The sequence below is a fragment of the Ranitomeya imitator genome, chromosome 2 (assembly GCF_032444005.1).
Source record: "Ranitomeya imitator isolate aRanImi1 chromosome 2, aRanImi1.pri, whole genome shotgun sequence".
Taxonomy (NCBI): domain Eukaryota; kingdom Metazoa; phylum Chordata; class Amphibia; order Anura; family Dendrobatidae; genus Ranitomeya; species Ranitomeya imitator.
In genome coordinates this window covers 221,105,560-221,126,834 of record NC_091283.1, presented here as the reverse complement: position 1 = coordinate 221,126,834, position 21,275 = coordinate 221,105,560, and the positions used below count along the sequence as shown (strand labels likewise).

Genomic DNA, 21,275 nt, shown 5'->3' with positions numbered 1-21,275 from the left:
TTCCTTCATCAGGTGGGGGGAGGAATACTAGTTGGCGACGTCACTGGCACAGGGCCTCTCATGGTACGCAAAAGTGTTGCTGCCGGTGGGAGGCGCCCCCGCCGTGCAAACACACCGCTGTACTTTGAGGGGCCCTGTGCCAGTGCCAATGCCAACGAGTGGGCCCCCCCTGCTTGCTCAGGTTCACAGCACTTGCAAAGTTGAAATACTTACCTCTCCCTGCTCCACTGCCGTGACGTGGTCCAGATTTCCTGGGCCCACTAATTACTTGAACCAGCCCTACCCACTACAACTTTAGCCAAATGACCCCCAATTTCAAATGCCTTCCAATTATTATAAGGTAAATTACGCTTGACAAGCTTCATTAAGAAGAATGGATGGTTTTGACATTAAAATGGGCACTCTAGGTGTTTTCCTGGCCCCCACTCACTGCCGACTATGCTGCCCCATTGACTTGCATTGGGTTTCGTGTTTCGGTCGATCCCGACTTTACGTCATAATCGGCCGATTTCACTCGACCCGACTTTTGAGATAGTCGGGTTTCGCGAAACCCGGCTTGACTCTAAAAAGGTCAAGGTCGCTCAACTCTACTTCATATTGCTCCATAACTCAGCACTGTCTCACTCATTAGCTCTGGAAACGTTTTCTTTCATAACTGTTTAAGCATGAAAAAAATAATGAAGACAAAATGGAGCTTGAGACAAGACGACGGAGTCTTTAATTTCCTTTACACTGCACAACACCACACAAAATGACAAGATGGCTGCATATACTATATACATATTACTGGACTGTATTGCAGGGGCAGGTAGATCGTGGAGTCCGTGGATTCATAGCTCAGTGTTTCACCTTACAGAGGTCGTTTGCTGCTAGAATATTATAATATTTTACATGCAGTTCCCACGTTCAGATTTTGATGCCGTCGGCTGCCGAGTAATGTGAAAAGGAACATTTCAAACTTCTTTAAAGTGATTGTCCAGGATCAGAAATAACATTACTGCATTCTTACAAAAACAGCACCACCCCAGTCTACAGGTTGTGAGTGGTATTGCAGCTCGGCAACATTCAATTCAATAGAGCTCAGTGGCGTTACCAAACATAATCCGTAGACTGGGGTGGTGATGTTTTGTAGAGAAGACAGCTGTGTTTTACTAATCCTTGACAAGCCTTTTAAAGGGAATCTGTGAGTATACTTTTGTACTTTTGCTATGGGGGGCAGAGACCCTGATTCCAGCAATGTGTCACTCAGTTTCCTGGGTGCAGCAGTTGTGATACAGTCACTCTATTATCTGCTGCAGATCTAGCAGAGCTGAAAATCCTGAGCCCTGTATAACCCCGCCCCCCACCACTGATTGGCAGCTTTCTGTGTACACTGTGCACAGGCAGAAAGCTGCCAATCAGTGGCGGGGGCGTGGTTGGACCAGGAGGCACAAGGCACCTAGTCCTGTAGTGATAATCTCCTGCTAAAACACTGGTTTTATTGAAAAACCGCAAAACACATCCCAGTAAGTGACACATCATCGGAATCAGGATCTTCGCCTCTACACCGTGCTGCTCTCAGATTACATAGCAAAACCCTGCTGACAGACTCCCTTGAAATGCTTTAGATATGAGTATTTTCATTACTGCACATGATGACTGCCAAACACTATTCACTTTTGTAACTCTGCATTTGAGCATATTTAAAGAATAAATGCCAATTTCATTATTTATCCATACAACTATAGCATAAGTAAAACATACATTGCCTCCTTCTCGATTGATTATTTACCCTGAATTCACCGGTGACATTTACAATACAGATTTAGAGCTCACTGAGGGATCAGATGACTGTTGCTTCTCATAAAAGTCTATGGAAAGAGGAAGAGGAAGGAAGAGCTGGAGGCAGGCACCGACATCCGGCCCCAAGGATGCTTGATCCAATGGTTACTCTTTAATATTCTATGTTTATGTGTGTGTATACATATTATAGTTTCTTTAAAAAATGACTGGAACAATGTGGTTTCCATTTTCTATAAATATTAACAAATGAGAAATAGAACAATGTATTTTCTATTACAAATGTTAAAAGCAAAAAAGCCTCACAGCTCCCATATCAAGTCCAGTGAGTCCGTTTAATTCTGGTCATTAATTTGCATTGAATCCTCGAGTTTCAGTAAAATCTAAAGTTCTATGCTTCTTTACAAATCCTCCATGAGTGCCAAAATTGCAGCCTGTAGGTTTCGAAAGGCCGGTCTCTCATCAGCTTTCTGTGCAAAACAAAGAAGAAATGAACAGTTTGTGTCCTTCGCCTTATGAATATATCAACACGAGCAGTGAACTCCATATCATGGTGACAAAGGACATTTGCTGGACAACCCAAGGCCAGAGTCAAGGTGCTGTCCACAGGAATAAGTGGCCACACACAGACCAATTTTCTGCAATGGGACCTTATAAAATTGCAGCCCGCACTAGTCTCATACATTTTTGGATGATAACCGACTATAGAATTTAAAGGGATTGTCTGGTCTTAAGCTAAAAGTCTGCAGTCACTGTGGATCCTCACATCGCATGCACTGTTTGCTGTGAAGATTCTCCGATGTCGGTGCTGGGAACAGGCAGTCATGTAAGTGCAAGTATGTGATTTGAATAAATGCCGTCACATGCCCACTAGACGTTTGTGGCTTCACTCAATGTGCATGTATTGAGCAAGGCTGGAAACAGTCTAGTCGGAATGTGGCCGGAATTATGCATATCGCCCCCCGAGAATCTTCATCGGGCGCTGTGCTCGAGATGTGAGGATTCACAAGTCTGCAGTCACATAGCGTCACATAGAGTGACTGCAGACTTATAGCTTAAGAGTTGACAAACCCTTTAATGGGTGCATAAAAAAGGGATGCCGTACTGACACATTGCAATACATCTGTTAAAAACAGATGACATTTAAAAGATTAAAATGGTAAGTTACTGTTGACGAGAATCTATCATGTTCAGAAACGCTGTTTACCGGCTCATCAAGGGTTTCTCTGCAGAGAAATAGTGTTAAAATAAGATTAGGCTGCCATACTGGAGCAGCGGCCACAGGTAGAAAATTAATTTATATCCTCCCTGTAGCTGCTCGATTCCAATCATAAGGGCAATGCAGGGTCACAGATCATTCAAAAACAGGGTAACGCAGGGTCACAGATCACTAAAAAACAGGGTAACGCAGGGTCACAGATGACCAGAACAGCCAGTAATCACATCTCAGAACTTTGATTGACAGACCAATAGGAAAAAGTAAATAGCAAAAAGACGCAAAAACAACATCAAAACCGATGGCTTTTTACTGGGACTGCTCTGTGAAAGAAAACCGACCCCATGTGCACAAAACCAATGAGAGGAAACTCTCCGAATCTCAAAACTTTGAATTTCTGCTCACTGGCCATGTGCGCACAAAGTCTTTTTTCTGAGTTTCTGAAGAAGAAACTGAGCTGGACCTTCAAGTTTTTGAGGAGTGTTGAGATTTTGAGAGTTTCCACTCAGTTTCTGCTCAAAAAAACTCCTTGAAAAACTCTAGTTTTTGCACTGAAACCTCAGCAAAAAGACTCAGTGTGCACATAGAATAAGGCTCTGGTTATGTGCACACAACTTTTGTGCTTGGAATCCACCTGAAAAAGACCCACAAAAGTTCCCCATAAAATGAACATCATATACAGCATTGTCAAAATGACATTGCTGTGCATAAGTTTTGTCCTATGTCACTTTTTTTAACCACTTCAAGTTTCAGAAAATCTGGAGAGGTTAAAAGAAGTTATTTGCTCATTTTTTTCTGATGGCTTCCACTTAGCAGCCGCCCGCCCTCAGTACTTAACAGCATAGAGTGAAAGCCGCCGGTGAAGCAGCCTCAGGAAAATGACCATCGGTGGTTTTCTGATGCAGTTGCACTGAAAAAACTCAGCAGTTGTTCCAGCATCTGAATGACGTTGTGTGCACATGGTCTTTCTTTAGGGAGTTTTTAAAGTTTTCAATTTCCTTTCCAAAAGTGGCCTTGATGAGATTTTTGAAGAGCTTTGAAATAGTTTTTTTCTCTGAAGTGTTATTTTTTTGCAGTTTTTTCATTGCACATTGCCTTGTTCTGAACAGATTCAAACAGGAACTGCTCCAAAGAAGTGAACTGCACTTTTCACACATGCCACAGGTTTATCGCTCCTGACATACAGCACCTTGTAAAAGTATACATACCCAGTGAACTTGTTCACGTTTTTTCACATTACACTCACAAACTTAAATGTTTTTATTGGAATTTTATGTGATACCAACACAAAGTAACAAATATATGAGAAGTATAAAAGGAAATGATGCAATGTTTTCTAAATATTTAAAAATATAAATCTGAAAATTGTGAGGTGCAGTTGTATTCCACCCCCTGTAATCTGATACCCCTAAATATAATCCTGAGTGATCAATCACCTCCAGAAGTCACATAATTAGTAAATTGAGTCCATTTGTGAAGGCCTCGGAGGTTTGTGTGAGAATATTAGGGAACAAACAGCATCATGAAAACCAAGGAGCCCACCTGACAGGTCAGGGATAAACTTGTGGAGAAGAGTAGTGATGGGTGAGTAGCATCGTTGCTCGGGTCTCCCTGAGCATGCTTAGGTGATCTCAGAGTATTTTGGCGTGCTCGGAGATTTAGTTTACGTCACCTCAGCTGCATGATTTGCGACTGCTGGACTGCCTGAATACATGTGGGAATTCCTTAACAAACATGCAACTCCCACATGTATTCAGCCTATCTAGCAGCTGTAAATCATGCAGCTGAGGCGATGAAAACTAAATCTTCCAGCACGCCAAAATACTCAGACCCCCCGGAAACAAAAACGTCTCCCGCCCAAAGCCCCCCTTGCCGAACAGTAGTGGGAGAAACAAGCTCACCCACTCTCAAAGCCCCGAAAAATGCAAGGGAAAAGGCAAGCCGAAATAAGGCGGCCTCAAAACGGGAATCACAGATATCATCCAGCCGCGCACCTAACTGTTCCAACATCTCAAATGACACCGGGCGCCTGCGATCACCTCGGGTGCCTGTTCTTCTCATCCCCTTCGCTGCTTGCTTCACCAAAAAAGACTTCGACAAATCCTGAAGACCCCGTAGCTGAAAACCAAAAGCCAACCCTGCCAATATCCGGTCAACCTTAGCCGCCGACCATCCGTGATCTGCCCCATGTCTCAACCATAGCAGCAAGGCCCTAACTTGATCCTGTCCCATATCAGCAACACCACACAACGCCAACCAAATCTCCCAAGAACTCCATACCAACCGATAAGCCGACCACGTACTAGGAGCCAAGGATGCCTGAATTAAAGGTTCTGCAGCCCGGACACCATGATCCAAAGTTCCACCAGGCATTCCAACCCCGTCTCCTCGGCATCCGGAGCCAGCGACCGAAAACGCTCCCACTGAAAACGAGACAAAGAGTCGGCAATACAATTTTGAACACCGGGCACGTGAGATGCCATAAAATAGGCATTCAAGGACAAACAAGACAATACCAACTGACGCAGTACTTTGATCACCGGAGGTGACGATGTTGTCAAACTGTTGATGGCACATACCACTGCCATATTGTCACAATTAAAACGAACCCTTTTGTTCCGAAAATCATTGCCCCATAGCTGCACTGCCACCAAAATCAGGAAAATCTCCAGCAAGGTAATGTTCCTTACCAACCCGTTTGAAAACCATTCTTCCGGCCATCTGGCGGTGCACCAACGGCCCCCAAAAAAGGCCCCGAAGCCAAGACTGCCTGACGCGTCAGTAAAAAGATCCAAGTCAGCATTAACCACCACGTCATCCATTAACAATGAACGCCCTTTGTAACAAGCCAAAAATCGGTCCCAAACCTCCAAATCGGCCTTGTGCTCGGCCAACAGACGAACAAAATGATGAGGGGCGCTCACCCCAGCCGTGGCACTAGCTAGCCTGTGGGAAAAAATTCTCCCCATTGGGATAACTCTGCACGCAAAATTCAATTTCCCGAGGAGAGACTGCACTTCACGCAATGGCAACTTCTTCAAACGTCTTGCCCGAGCCACCTCATCCCTCAAACCAAGCACTTTGTCGACAGGCAGCCTAAACTCCCACTTCACCGAGTCGATAACAATGCCTAAAAAGGACAGACTCGTACACAGACCCTCAGTCTTTTCGGGCGCAAGTGGGACCCCGAACCGCTCAGCTATCCAAACAACAGTCTTCAACAGGACCTCGCAACATGGAGACCGATCAGGGCCTACACACAAGAAGTCGTCCAAGTAATGAATCACCGAATCCAAACCGGACACGTCTCGAACTGCCCATTCAAGAAAAGAACTAGAGGCCTCAAAATAAGCACACGGCAACGAACAACCCATCGGAAGGCATCTGTCAACATAAAACCCGCCGTCCCAATAACAACCTAACAACCTCACGCTGTCGGGGTGAACCTACAATAAACGAAAAGCCGACTCAATGTCGGTCTTAGCCAACAATGCCCCTTTGCCACAACTACGCACCCACTTGGCTGCCTCATCAAACGATGTATAAACTACTGAACAAAGCTCTGGATCGATCCCATCATTCACAGACCTCCCTTTCGGATAAGATAAATGCTCAATGAGCCTAAACTTGTTAGGCTCCTTCTTGGGAACCACACCCAATGGTAACACAACCAGGTCGTCAAAAGGCGGAATGGGAAAAAGGTCCAGACATCCTACCCAACGCCACCTCCTTACTCAATTTTTCAGACACCACCGATGCGTGCAATTCAGCCGATCTAAGGTTCTTTAAACTCTGCGGCACATCAAAAACAGGGCAGGAATGCAAAACCCCACGCTAAAACCCGCTCGGAGCAACTCCACCCTCTCCCTATCAGGGAACCTATTTAGAAAGGGGACCATCGCGTCCAAAATCACCGGCGTCGCCCCCTTTGGAATTACCATCAGGCTTCTCTTTTTTCTTAAAACATCTGGACGCTCCATGGGAAGAACTATTGCAATGCGAACACAGGTGCTTGAACTTGCAAGTTGCTCCAAACTTACACTGGCCCTCATTGAACTGCCAGCACACTCCGTGTTTTTGACCGCCGGATTGTCCTGACTGACCCCCAGCTCCTGAGGAGCTACCGTGCGACGCGGCTTGGCCGGAAGCTCCGGCCCCGCTTGGAAAGGAATGACCGAACTTCGTAGGCGCCATAACACGCAACCACAACCCAATATCTTTCTGGTCCCACCGAATCGCGGGACGAACCGCCTTCCGTTGTCTGAACTGCTCGTCGTACCGCAACCATGCTTGGCCCCCATAAGCCCTATGCGCCTCCCCTATAGAGTCCATGTAACAAAACAAAGCGGAGCAGTTCTCGGGGGCCTTCTCTCCAATAACACTCGCCAAGATCGCGAACGCCTGAAGCCAATTCACAAACGTCTGAGGAATGATGCGCCATCGCCGTTTTTCCTCATCCTCCTTCTTATTATCCTCTTTCTTGCTCTTATCCAAATTAAATTTCTCTAACGACAAAAGAGAAAAAATCTCCACATATTCATCTTTCCAAATCTTTTCCCGCACTTCCTTCTTCAAATGAGCCCCTGGCGGCCCCTCAAAACAGACATATACCTCGCCACGTGCTTTATCGTCTAAGCGGATGCCCCCTTCCTTTTCTTTCTCAGTGTGTACGGAAACAGATACCGGCTCAGCTAAACTGACCCGCCCCGTAAACCCGCTGCCCGACAAAACAGGCACAACATCAGAGGAACTCACCCAGGCTGACAAAGGAGACGTCCCTGGCCTAACGCCACCCAATCGTGTCAACAGCTCCCGAACACCTGACAAAAGCTCCCCCACTCCCTCGCAATGCGCAGCCGCCTGCCCATTAGCTCCCTCCCCCCGGTCTACGGACTCCCCAACCCGATCCCCTATAACTGATCTATGCGTCGAAAACGCCGAGGACAAACATGAAATAGACTGATTCTCACCAGGCTGAAGGGGAGTTGTGATCCTCCCAGCCGCAGATGATGAGGTCGACCAGCCGTCTCCTGGCCCTGGCGCCATCCTCAGGCCCTCTTGGCAGCAAAGTCCGCTTCGTGATGCAGGTCCCGCAGTCCCAGCCCCTGTAGAAGGCGCTGTCATGGAGCCGTCCATCACTGTCGTAGACTGGTGTAAAGGGGTCCCGAACCCAGGCCGGCTATCCGCTGCCAGATGATAAGGTGCCGACCTATTCGCAGGAAGGATAAGGGGACCGGGATCCCTGCTAGAGTCAAGCTGCCCCGCCGAGCCTGGGGTGCCGCCTGCTGCTGCCTCTGGGGGACTCTCACGCCGTCTCGTGTTGATAGGAGCAGCGGGCCGCGCAGCCTGCACCGCGCTGCAGTGGCCTGCCGTGACCTCGCTTTGGACCACCGCAGCTCTGGTGTGTGCAGGCCACGCCCCCCCGGAGTGAGGAGGGAGAAGGCCTGACTGCCGCCGCAGACCCCAGCGCTGCAGTCGGATTCCTCCCAGACCGCGGCCTGCTTGGGTGTCTGCGGGCAGGCACGCGGTCCGGAGGGTCCCTGGAGGGGCTCCTGCACCATCGCTGGGGTGAATGAGGCAAGTCGGGGGATAGGTGTTCGGGAGGCCTTACCCGCCGGGACCGCCGTTCACCGAAGCCGCCCGCTGTGGGGCCGCTGCTGCTACCTCCCAGGATGCCAGCCACCTGAGCCTCTAGCCAGTCGGGGGGCTGGGATACAGCCGCCGCCCATAGCTGGGATAACACGTGGTCCACGGAGCTAATCTCTGGTGAGTGTCTGCGTCCTGCTCGAATGGCTCCTGAGCAGGAAACGACCGGCTCCACCCCCCGCCAGGACAATATTTCCCAGGCATCCCACTAATTCCCTCCCCCTCCTTGCATTAACCCCCAACCTCCCTTATGTCTCGCTCCAAACCCCCTGTCATGACGGCTTCCGCGTACTCCGCCTGGGAGGGGGGGTTGGGTGGCTCGCTCCCACCTGCTCTGTCCACAGGACAACTATTAGTCCTATACGCCACAAATCAGGCCTTTATGGAAGAGCGGCAAGAAGAAAGACATGTTTTAAAGCAAGCCATAAGAAGTCCTGTTTGTAATTTGCAAAAAGCCACGTAGGGGATACAGCGATCATATGGAAGAAGGGACTCTGGTCACATGAGGTCAAAGTAGAACTTTTTGGGCTAAATTCAAAATGATATGTGTGGTGGAAAGGTGGAAAGCTAACATTATGCATCACTCTGAAAACACCATCCCCACCGTCACACATGGTGGTAGCAGCATCATGCTGTGGGGAGGATTTTCTTCATCAGGGGTAGGAATGCTGGTCAGAGTTGATGGGAAGATGGATGGCGTTAAATACAGAGCAATCCCAGAGGAAAACCTGTTAGAGGCTGCAAAAGACTTGAGACTGGGGCGTAGGTTCACCTTCCAGCAGGATAACAACACTAAATATCCTGCCAGAGCTACAATGAACGGTTTAGATCAGATCATATTCCTGTGTGTGAACGGCGCAGTCACCGTTCAGACCCAAATTCCATTGAGAATCGTGAAAATTGCTGGCCATAGACGTCTCCATCCAATGTCACTGAGAGGAAGGGGCAAAATGTCACCTCTAGATGTGCAAAGCCTTTAGAGAAAGACCCCAAAAGACTGCAGTAGTAACTGCAGCAAAAGGCGGTCCTATAAAGTATTGACTCAGGTGGGCTGAATACAAATGCACCTCACAATTTTCAGATATGTAAAATACTAAGAAAATCACATACTATTACATAAAATCCAAATAAAATACATTTAAGTTTGTGGGTGCGACATGACAAAATGTGGAAAAATTAACGGGGTATGACGACTTTTTCAAGGCACTGTAGATAAATAAAAAAAATATTCATTGACATATTTTTATATTATAATTGTAAAAGGCGTGTAGCTATTGTTGATATTCCATAAAACTTGAGTAAATTCAATGAACAGTTACCTCTTCCCAGCAGCTCATCATCACACTGTACACTTTATCTGTTGCCAGCTGAGGTCTGTACAGACGAACTCCTTTTATTATTTGATCCACAATTTCATTGTTACTGAACATTTCATACGGCATCTTTCCAAATGTGAAAACTTCCCACATCAGGACACCTAAAAAATGAAAGCGAGTATATATTACTCTAAGATTAAAATGTTTGAAGGCTCTCCAGATTTATGATATTCCATCACTAGGTCACCCGGGACCTCCACTGCTCAGCTGTTATTAAGTTCTTGCCAACGGCCACTTCAAAGTGAACGAAGCTGAGCAGTCCCAGCTCCATCCACCATTCACATCTGATCGGTGGTGCAGAAACCCACCTATCCGATGTTGATGACTTTTCCTAAGTCACATCAGCATCATTTTTGAAATGTCCTTTTATTTTGTTAAGATGTTAGCATTTTTTTTCCATTAAAATTTTTATGGACCACTTTGGGCACGTGATGACCCACCATCAACATGGGTTTATGAGGGATCGAACCAGTCAAACTAATCTGATCTGATTCTATGAGGAGGTAATATGCAGACTGAGCCAGGGTAATGACGTGAATATTGTCTATATGGACTTTTCAAAGGCCACAGAAAAGGTTGGTACATAACATAAGAGCAAAGGGATTAGGAGAAAAAAAATGTGTTTTGGGTTACTAACTGGCTCAGTGATAGGAAACAGGGTGGTTATTCATAGAACACATTTGGTTTCTTTCACGGTTAACAGTGGAGTATCACAGGGGTCAGTATTGGGCCCTTTTCTTTTTAACAGGTTTATTTATGACCATGTAGGGTTCTTACAGACTAGAATTACAATATTTCCAGATGATACCAAACTCTGCAAGGTAATGTACATAGAGGAGGATAATTTAATACTACATCTATGTAAGCTGGAGGCTTGGGCTGAGAAATAGCAATCGTTGAAGTTTAATGTAGATAGGGAACTAGTCTTATTGTCACAGGTGGAGTCGGAAAGACATTTTTCCACTAATATGGAGCTATTAATGTCTGCCTCTTGGGTTTCTCGCCTCGATGTACTTAGGTCTACCTTCAACCTTAAATACTAACAAACTTCACTTTTAGAGGCTTATATGTCAGAAAAAATCCAAATGCCCCACTTTAAAACAGCACCCACAAAAGTATTCAAATTCATATTCAGGAAGTTTATTAAACCTTCAGGTGCTTCCAGGGAATTACTGCAAAGTGGAATGAAAAAAAAATGATAAATTACATTTTTTTCCTCTAAAGTGATTGATTTTGCCTCAAATTTGTATTTATAACAACGTTAATAGAAAATGGATCTTACAAATTTGTGCACAATTTATTCAGAGCATGGCAATGCCCCATAAGCTGCAGTTTGGGCACATTGGCACTTTATTGCCCATACATTAGTTTTTTTCCCAAGTCTATCACTGACATACATCTGGACACTAACTGTGGTTTCGGTTCACAAGCGCGTGATTGGAAGCATGGATTTTGTTGGATCGGATTTTGGAATCCATGTAACGTTTCCAGATCATTTCTTCTCCCACTAATGTGGAATCCCCCTATTTTTCTGCTGGACCTGACTGTGACTTTGATTTTTTTGCAGGATGAGCTCAATTTTTTTGGTACCATTTTAGGTACATAACATTTTTTCATTCTTTTAAGGTAAGGTTTACATTCAATACTTGTGTTAAGAAGTCCATTGCTTTACAATTTGGGCCACTCTCATTGGCACAGTTATTATGCTTGGCATAATTATGTTGGTGAACCCTGTTGGTATTGGGGGCACCCTAGTTGGCACTACAATTAGCACTCTTATTTTGGTGGACACCATTTGGGCAGACAGTAATATTGCTATTACGATCTTCTGGGCACAGTTATTATTGGGGCCGCCAGCTGCTTGGCACCATTGTCGGCATTGTATGTGGCACTGGTAGGGAACCAAGATGCGAGTTTGTATTGAGAAGATGAGGAGGGTGGTGAAAAAGTGAGGAACTAAAGGAATCTGTGTGGCAAGTTCTCCCGAGATGAGTTGGAAAGAAACCCCATGGGGTAAATCAGGAGTTATGCCAACAGTGTATACTTTGCTTTACTGTTTATCCAACAGTCTGATATTATTCTGTACATTTAAGATTTTTTTTAATTTACAATTCTGTTACTGATTTTTGCCCAAATCTTGTGAAATCCCTTTATCACTTACCAAAGGACCATACATCTGATTTACTGCTGAACTTGCTGTATAAAAGCACTTCGGGAGGAGACCAACGGACAGGAAATTTTGAGCCCAGTGAGCTTGTATATTCATCATCTAATACATATCTGTTCAAGACAGGAACATTGTATATAAGTATTATGTTCGATGACATCCGTGCAAAACTCAGATTATATGCTAACGGTATTATTCATACATGGAAACCTAATTTTTAAGCTAAATAAATCCAAGATATGTGCAAATGAATTTCCTTATTGACTACCAAGCCTCGCGGCTTGTCCGAGAGTAGTGACTACTGTCACATTTGTACAGATAAATGACACAATTTGGGCAGCCTGCAGCCACCAATATGGGGAATACTACCCCCCCCATATACATTAGCCCAGTCTTCCCCAACTCCAGTCCTCAAGAGCCACCAACAGGTCGTGTTTTTAGGATTTCCTTAGTATGGCCCAGGTGATGGAATTGATGCTTGTCTAGATTATGGAGTTCTCACCTGGGCATTACTAAGGAAATCCTGAAAACATGACCCCTTGGTGGCTCTTGAGGACCGAACTTGGGGAACACTGCATTAGACTAATGTCAGATAAACACAACAATATCCATAGATTTTCTGGACACTAATGTGTATGGGGGCACCGGCCAACTGATTGTTGGGTGAGATGTCGATCGGTCATGTCCAATTTCAGACTTATAAATTGCTTTGTTCTAAACGGAGATAAGCCACTGGCAACTTTCTCATTGAGAACACAGGAGCTCTTGGGTGAATGAGCTCTTCAGGGAAAATAGCTGTCGGCCAAACTATTGGCTGAATAATCCTTGGCTGACAGCCTTCTGATGTGCATCAGGTTATTTAGGCAGGGCCGGCTCTCTAGGTTTTCGTGGGCCCCGGGCAAAATTCTTTCAGTGGGCCTCTTTAACACATACCATGATTCATGCTGCACAGATACGACAGAGAAATATACAGTAGGTATTGTACAATGTTAGAGATTTCACTTACTTATTATGGTATATCACGTGAGTGATATCTATTATTGTAAAGTCTACAATAGGTCAGAAACCGGACAGTATAATCCTCCATACAGTATTATGGGCATCACACAGTGCTCCATACAGTATTATAGGCACCACATAGTGATCCATACAGTATAATGAGCCCCATATATTGCTCCATACAGTATTATGGGCCCCATATATTGCTCCATACATAGTAATGAGCTGTATATATCGCTCCAAACAGTATTATGGGCCCCATAAAGAATAATAAGCCCCATATATGTTGGCAGATATGCAACATATACAGACTTATTTGTGTACAGGTGAAGTTTACACTTTTCTGACAGTAGTTGGCGATGTTGTTACTGTTATATGCTTAGTTGAATATAATGCATATACTTGTACTTTGGTTTCACTTTCTCTCTGGTAAAAGGTCCTTTAGACTTCCTGTTATGCTTTATTAAGAAGCTGATGCATGTGCCTCATGTTCTGTGTAGATAAAAGTTGAATTACCCCATATAATCTACTGTCACAAGTTTCTTCTGCGACAAAACTATGCAACAGGTTATGGTCCCAACATAGAAGACAAAAAGGACTTGGTGAATGCAAAAGAATTTTCAGAGCAATTCTCTCCAAACAAGTAAGAGAAATAAGTTAAAGATGAGCAACAGTTCATAGCAGAGACTCACAGTAGGTAAGCCCAACAATGAGAACTATCAGTTATGGAAGTTCAAAGTGGAGATGTTATTGTCTAAAGATGATTTATGGGAGGTAATCACTACAGACAGACCCAATGATAATAATCAGACATGGGATAAGAAAAACAGACAAGCAAGAGCTACTGTCAGCTTATTGGTGGAGGATGATCAGTTAATCCACATAAGGAATGAGAATACAGCAAAGGTAATGTGGGAAGCATTGAGAAAGCTACATGAAAGATCCAGCTTAAATCACAAACTATTCCCGCTAAGAAAACTTTACAAGATGAGATAAAGGGCAAGGAAAGACGTGCAGGATCATATAAACTCCATGACGGAGGGTAACAGCTGAGATCAGTCGGTGAAGACATTAAGGATAGCCATACAGCAGCAATATTATTGTGCAGTTTACCAGATTCATAAACTGCTTGGATAAATGCACTAGAGACAAGACCTGAAGCAGACGTTACACTAGAGTTTGTAAAGACCAGACTTATAGATGAATATCATAGAAGGAAAGAGCAAACAAACGATTCCACTGAAAGGAATAGTGAAAATGCTCTTAAAGTGACAGACAAGAAGCCCCATAATACAGACAAGAGAATGTTTCAGATGCAAGAAAAAGGGACATTTACAGAAAGACTGTACTATATGGAAAGCAGAATAACAGAAATTACACCAAAAGGAGAATAAACAGAAAGTAAAAAGCATAATTTCTAACCCACATGCAGATCACTGGAATGGCACATTTAAAGTAAGTGATAAAGAGTAATCATCAGGCCAGTTTATTAACTCAGGAACAACAAGTGACATGAATAGTGATAAAAGCTTCTTTACTGAACTTGATGAAAATAAGAAGGAAGCAATTTATCTTGCAGATGGGAGTAAAATAACCGCAGAAGGTATTGGACAAGGAATGCTAATCTGTCCTGACTCCTGATAGATTTGGGCATAATTCAAAATTGCTAGTAAAGGATGTGTTATATGTTCCAGGACTAGAAGGAGGATTGACAACCAAAGGACTTACTGTAAAAATCAAAGATGATAATTGTACAACCCTAGCGGGAGATAAGGTAATAAATAATGTCAAAGCAGGTGAACAATTACTGTATATTATCTAGACACATTAAAGGAACAGATGAAGTTATGTACACATGATCACAAGAATTGTATTTACATGTGGCATAGGCGTCTAGGACACAGACATCCTGAGAGTATAATGGCATTACAAAAGAAGAATTTGACAAAAGACCTATTGATATCTGATTGCTCAATTACCGTAAAATGTGAATGTTGTCTAAAGCTACAAGAGTATCTATACCTAAAGAGAGTGAAACAAAAAGCACAAGACCACTTGACTTGGTACACACTGATGTATGTGGACCCATGAAAGTGACCACATCAGGAAGTAATAGATATATTGTGACCTTCATAGATGACTACTCAAGATACACAGTCAAGTACTTGATAAAGAACAAAAGTGAAGTTTTTGAGAAATTAGAAGACTATGTGAATGTCAAATAGCAAGTTTCAGAGGAAGCCAATCATCATCAGAAGTGATAATGGAGGTGAATTTACAGGACACCAAATAGAAAACTACTATGGAATGGATAATCAAAAAACTGTTCCATACACACCTGAACAGAGCGAGTAGCAGAAAGGAAAAACAGAACTCTGAATGAAATGATAAGATGTATGTGGAACGCCCACCATGGCCGTGGTGTACTCGGTACCGGGTCCGGTATTTAAAGGGGATGTGTCACGGCGGCGGCGACCTGGTCCGTGGCCCTGGGTGCCCAAGTAAAGGGGAATGGCTTTAAGGGATTTTGTGAATAAAGTTTGTTCATGATGCCACTTGTGGTTCTCGGTCAGTGATGACCGACGCTGCTTAAAGGGGTCCTCTGGGGTGATGTTATGGCAGCAATGATTGTATGACTTCCCACAGGTGAAGCTGGGTCCCCAGGGCTCCCGATGTAGTGGGGACAGGTGGTAGGTGATATAGAAAGAAACGAAGGACACAGGGTTGCAGTCTCTTTACCTTTTTACTGAATGTTCAGGCAGCCACAGTCCAGGGTACCAGATCACGGGTGCAGTTGTGGTCCGGCCGGCTTGGAAGCAAATCTGGAATCAACCTGACCAGGTGGGGTTGGAAGGCTTCCTACTAGCACTGTGGTGGTGTAGTCCCTTGCTGCCTTAGGCCTCACACAAGGTCCTCACTTTATCTCTCAGTCCCCCTTTAGGTAGGACAATACCTGTACGACAGGTAACTCGAGCCTTTTTATAGGATCTCTATCATGACCCGAGCTCTATGCGTTACTGTGTCTTCAGGTGTATGGTGGACAGGTAACTTGCAATCTGCTGTTCTGCCGGTTTCTGCTGTGAGATGTAAAATACTGCACAACCTTGGTCTTCCGGCTACCGGTTTCATGAGCTCAGTAGGGCGGCGGCTCAGTTGCAGCTAACCCCCCTAGGTCTTCACTTTGCCTGTGCTTCATTTCTCCTTCACACTCTCTGTTATGATTCGGTGACCTTGGAGTCGCATGAAACTTTCTCTGGAGTTGGTGGAAACTGTACTGACCGCAAATCCTGAACTTAACACCGCAACTAGAAGTAGCCGTGGGGTGTGCCTAACAAATCCTAGACACCTCGACACAGCCGGAGGACTAAATACCCCTATAGATGGAAGTAGGAATTCTACCTTGCCTCAGAGCAGAACCCCAAAGGATAGGCAGCCCCCCACAAATATTGACTGTGAGTAGTAGAGGAAAGACACACGCAGGCAGTAAACAGGATTTAGCAAAAGAGGCCACTCTAGCTTAATAGGAAAGGATAGGACAGAATACTAAGCGGTCAGTATTAAAACCCTTCCAAAAAATATCCACAGCAGATAATACAAAAAAATTCCACCATCTAACTAAAGACGTGGAGCATATATCTGCAACTCCTGAGAATCCAACAAGACTGAGAAAACACTGACACAATCTAAGCTGGACAAGAGAAAACAAATGAATAGCACAGAATTATTAAGCACACAGCATGTGTGCCACAGAAACAAAAACCAGACACTTATCTTTGCTGAATTGGCAGCAAGGCAGGAGGAACCAGACAAAGATCCAAAACCTCCCAGAACCATGGACAACTGGCAAGGACTAATGAATCCTGCACACCTAAATACCCCAGTCAGAACTGCAATCAGCAGATACACCTGACCAGGACTGCAACCCAGGGACAACTGCATTGCCACCTACAACCACTGGAGGGAACCCAAAAGCAGAATTCACAACAACTCTCTACAACATGTCCTTCTTTGCTTTCTCTTTTTCTTTCCAGGAACTGCAGCACTTCTCGTGGCTGCACAGCCCCTCTGCTTCCTTCTCCTCTGTCTCTCTGACAGGAACTGACTAACTTTCCCTCCAGACCAGAATATATATAGGGGAGCCACCCACAAGCTGGATCAGAGCTCCCCCTTCTGGCCTGGAGTGTGAACAGTGTCGGACTGAGGTGCCAAGGGCCTACCAGTAACATTGACTTTGGGGGGTCCACTTTTCACCTGCATACAAATATTACACTACCCTCATCACAAATTTACTTCTATCTCTATTTAATAATACACTGGGTAGTTGGGATAATGAATGATGAGATGCTGCTTTTTTTCTGTACAGCGGGAATCAAGTGAATTATGCCAAGCACTGCCCATATAGTGAGGTTGGAGGCCCAGGTCTGCACTGGGGCCCACCAGGGGAGTCCGAGCCTGCACATGTAGGACATACTATGCCCAATTCTATGACATTAAGGGACAGTTTGCTAACATGAACCCCCAGTCCCTATCAGACCGTAGAGAAACATATGTGAGGGAGACTGCGTTGCCAGTATTGAACGCAGAATCTATAGAATCTATAGAGACTGATATTAGTGCTGCAGAAGTTGGTTCTGTAATTACTCAGTCTCCGAATGGTAAAAGTCCTGGACCTGAAGGGTTCACTCCAGCTTTTTATAAAACATTCCGGGAGTTGCTTACCCCCTTCCTTTCTGGGGTTTTCAATTCTTTAGCTGATAATGCTGCTTGTGTACCTCAATCATTAGAAGCCCACCTGAGTGCATTACCTAAATCAGGGAAAGATGCCCCTTTACCTTCTAGCTACAGACCTATGTCGCTGGTCAATATAGACATTAAATTGTATTCCAATACCCTAGAAAATCGATTGGCTCCTCTCCTCCTGGGTCTGATATATGCTTACCAGGTTGATTAGTTCAGGGGCACTAGGCGAGGGATAATACTATTAAAACTTTGCTACTGACAACCAAGGCCAAGTCTTTGTCTGTTCCCTTGTGTCTTCTATCAATCGACACAGGGAAGGCCTTTGGCTGGGTTGACTGGGGGTTCATGTCGGCTGTCCTTAGACAAATAGTCTTAGACCCTTGTTTTCTCTCTCAGATCCTGTCCCTATATATCTTGCTTACTGCAAAAGTATGAGTCAATGGGTACCTATCCAGTCCCATACCTGTTATGACCTGGTGGTTAGGAGCACCCGGAATGACCTGATAGTTAAACCTCATACAGGACGAGCTCTGGGATGTGGGAGCTCTGCTGACCGCAAGCCCTAATCCTATCACACACACTAGAAATAGCCGTGGAGCGCTCCTCGTCACAGCCTAAGAACTATCTAGCCCTAGAGATAGAAAATAAAGCCTACCTTGCCTCAGAGAAATTCCCCAAAGGTAAGGAAGCCCCCCACATATATTGACTGTGAGTAAAGATGAAAGTCACAAACGCAGAAATGAAACAGGTTTCAGCAAAGGGAGGCCAGACTTACTAAATAGACAGAGGATAGGAAAGGTAACTTTGCGATCAGCACAAAAACCTACAAAAGACCACGCAGAGTGTGCAAAAAAGACCTCCGCACCTACTCACGGTGCGGAGGGGCCACTCTGCATCCCAGAGCTTCCAGCTAGCAAGACAAAATCATGAAAACCAGCTGGACAAGCAAACAGTGAACAAATAATGACTATCAGGAACTTAGCTTCTGCAGGAGAAGGCAGGTCACCAGAGAGATCCAGGAGCGAACTGAACCAATGCAAAAACATTGACAGCTGGCATGGAGTAACGATCTGAGAGGAGTTAAATAGAGCAGTCAACCAAAGGATAAACCACGTCACCTGTGTAAGGAACCTCAGAAGCAGCAGCTTCACTCACAGCCACCAGAGGGAGCCCATAGACAGAACTCGCCGAAGTACCATTCACGACCACAGGAGGGAGTTCGACAACAGAATTCACAACAGTACCCCCCCCCCTTGAGGAGGGGTCACCGAACCCTCACCAGAGCCCCCAGGCCGATCAGGATGAGCCAAATGAAAGGCACGAACAAGATCGGCAGCATGAACATCAGAGGCAAAAACCCAGGAATTATCTTCCTGACCATAACCCTTCCACTTGACCAGGTACTGGAGTTTCCGTCTCGAAACACGAGAATCCAAAATCTCCACCACATACTCCAACTCCCCCTCGACCAATACCGGGGCAGGAGGATCAACGGAGGGAACCATAGGCGACACGTATCTCCGCAACAACGACCTATGGAACACATTATGGATGGCAAAAGAAGCTGGAAGGTCCAAACAAAATGACACAGGATTAAGAACTTCAGAAAGCTTATATGGTCCAATAAAACGAGGCTTAAACTTAGGAGAGGAAACCTTCATAGGAACGTGACGAGATGACAACCAAACCAAATCCCCAACACGAAGTCGGGGACCAACACAACGCCGGCAGTAAGCGAAACGTTGAGCCTTCTCCTGGGACAATGTCAAATTGTCCACCACATGAGTCCAAATCTGCTGCAACCTGTCCACCACCGCATCCACACCAGGACAGTCCGAAGACTCAACCTGCACTGAAGAGAAACGAGGATGGAAACCAGAATTACAGAAAAAAGGAGAAACTAAAGTAGCCGAGCTGGCCCGATTATTAAGGGCGAACTCAGCCAAAGGCAAGAAAGACACCCAATCATCCTGATCAGCAGAAACAAAGCATCTCAGATATGTCTCCAAAGTCTGATTAGTTTGTTCGGTTTGGCCATTAGTCTGAGGATGGAAAGCCGAAGAAAAAGACAAATCAATGCCCATCTTAGCGCAAAAGGACCGCCAAAACCTCGAAACAAACTGGGAACCTCTGTCCGAGACGATGTTCTCTGGAATGCCATGCAAACGAACCACATGCTGGAAAAACAATGGCACCAAATCAGAGGATGAAGGCAGTTTAGATAAGGGTACCAAATGGACCATCTTAGAGAAGCGATCACAAACCACCCAAATGACCGACATCTTTTGAGAAACAGGGAGATCAGAAATAAAATCCATGGAAATATGCGTCCAGGGCCTCTTCGGGACCGGCAAGGGCAAAAGCAACCCACTGGCACGAGAACAGCAGGGCTTAGCCCGAGCACAAATCCCACAGGACTGCACAAAAGAACGCACATCCCGTGACAAAGAAGGCCACCAAAAGGATCTAGCCACCAAATCTCTGGTACCAAAGATTCCAGGATGACCAGCCAATACTGAACAATGAATCTCCGAGATAACTCTACTAGTCCATCTATCAGGGACAAACAGTTTCTCCGTAGGACAACGGTCAGGTCTATCAGCCTGAAACTTTTGCAGCACACGCTGCAAATCAGGGGAAATGGCAGACAAAATTACCCCTTCTTTAAGAATACCCGCCGGCTCCGGAACACCCGGAGAGTCAGGCACAAAACTCCTTGACAGGGCGTCAGCCTTCACATTCTTAGATCCCGGAAGGTATGAAACCACAAAATCAAAACGGGAGAAAAAGAGCGACCATCGAGCCTGTCTAGGATTCAACCGTTTGGCAGACTCGAGATAAGTTAAATTCTTGTGATCCGTCAAGACCACCACGCGATGTTTAGCTCCTTCAAGCCAATGTCGCCACTCCTCGAATGCCCACTTCATGGCCAAGAACTCCCGATTGCCCACATCATAATTGCGCTCAGCAGGCGAGAATTTTCTAGAAAAGAAGGCACAGGGTTGGACAGCTGTACTGTTATGACCTGGTGGTTAGGAGCACCCGGAATGACCTGATAGTTAAACCTCATACAGGACGAGCTCTGGGATGTGGGAGCTCTGCTGACCGCAAGCCCTAATCCTATCACACACACTAGAAATAGCCGTGGAGCGCTCCTGACCAGACCTAGGCGCCTCGTCACAGCCTAAGAACTATCTAGCCCTAGAGATAGAAAATAAAGCCTACCTTGCCTCAGAGAAATTCCCCAAAGGTAAGGAAGCCCCCCACATATATTGACTGTGAGTAAAGATGAAAGTCACAAACGCAGAAATGAAACAGGTTTCAGCAAAGGGAGGCCAGACTTACTAAATAG

General features: G+C 45.2%; 1 protein-coding gene across 1 annotated transcript in view; it reads right to left on the bottom strand.

The window, feature by feature from the left end:
* Positions 1–695: 695 nt before the first annotated feature.
* The window catches only part of BTK (Bruton tyrosine kinase), a 367,194-nt gene continuing 346,614 nt past the window's right edge, over positions 696–21,275 (bottom strand). The window contains exons 17-19 of the mRNA XM_069748626.1: positions 12,179–12,297; positions 9,961–10,118; positions 696–2,249 (exon numbers count right to left, since the gene is read on the bottom strand). Coding sequence (XP_069604727.1) covers positions 2,181–2,249; positions 9,961–10,118; positions 12,179–12,297 — 346 coding nt within the window. The 3' untranslated portion in view covers positions 696–2,180. The remainder of the gene's footprint in view (positions 2,250–9,960; positions 10,119–12,178; positions 12,298–21,275) is intronic.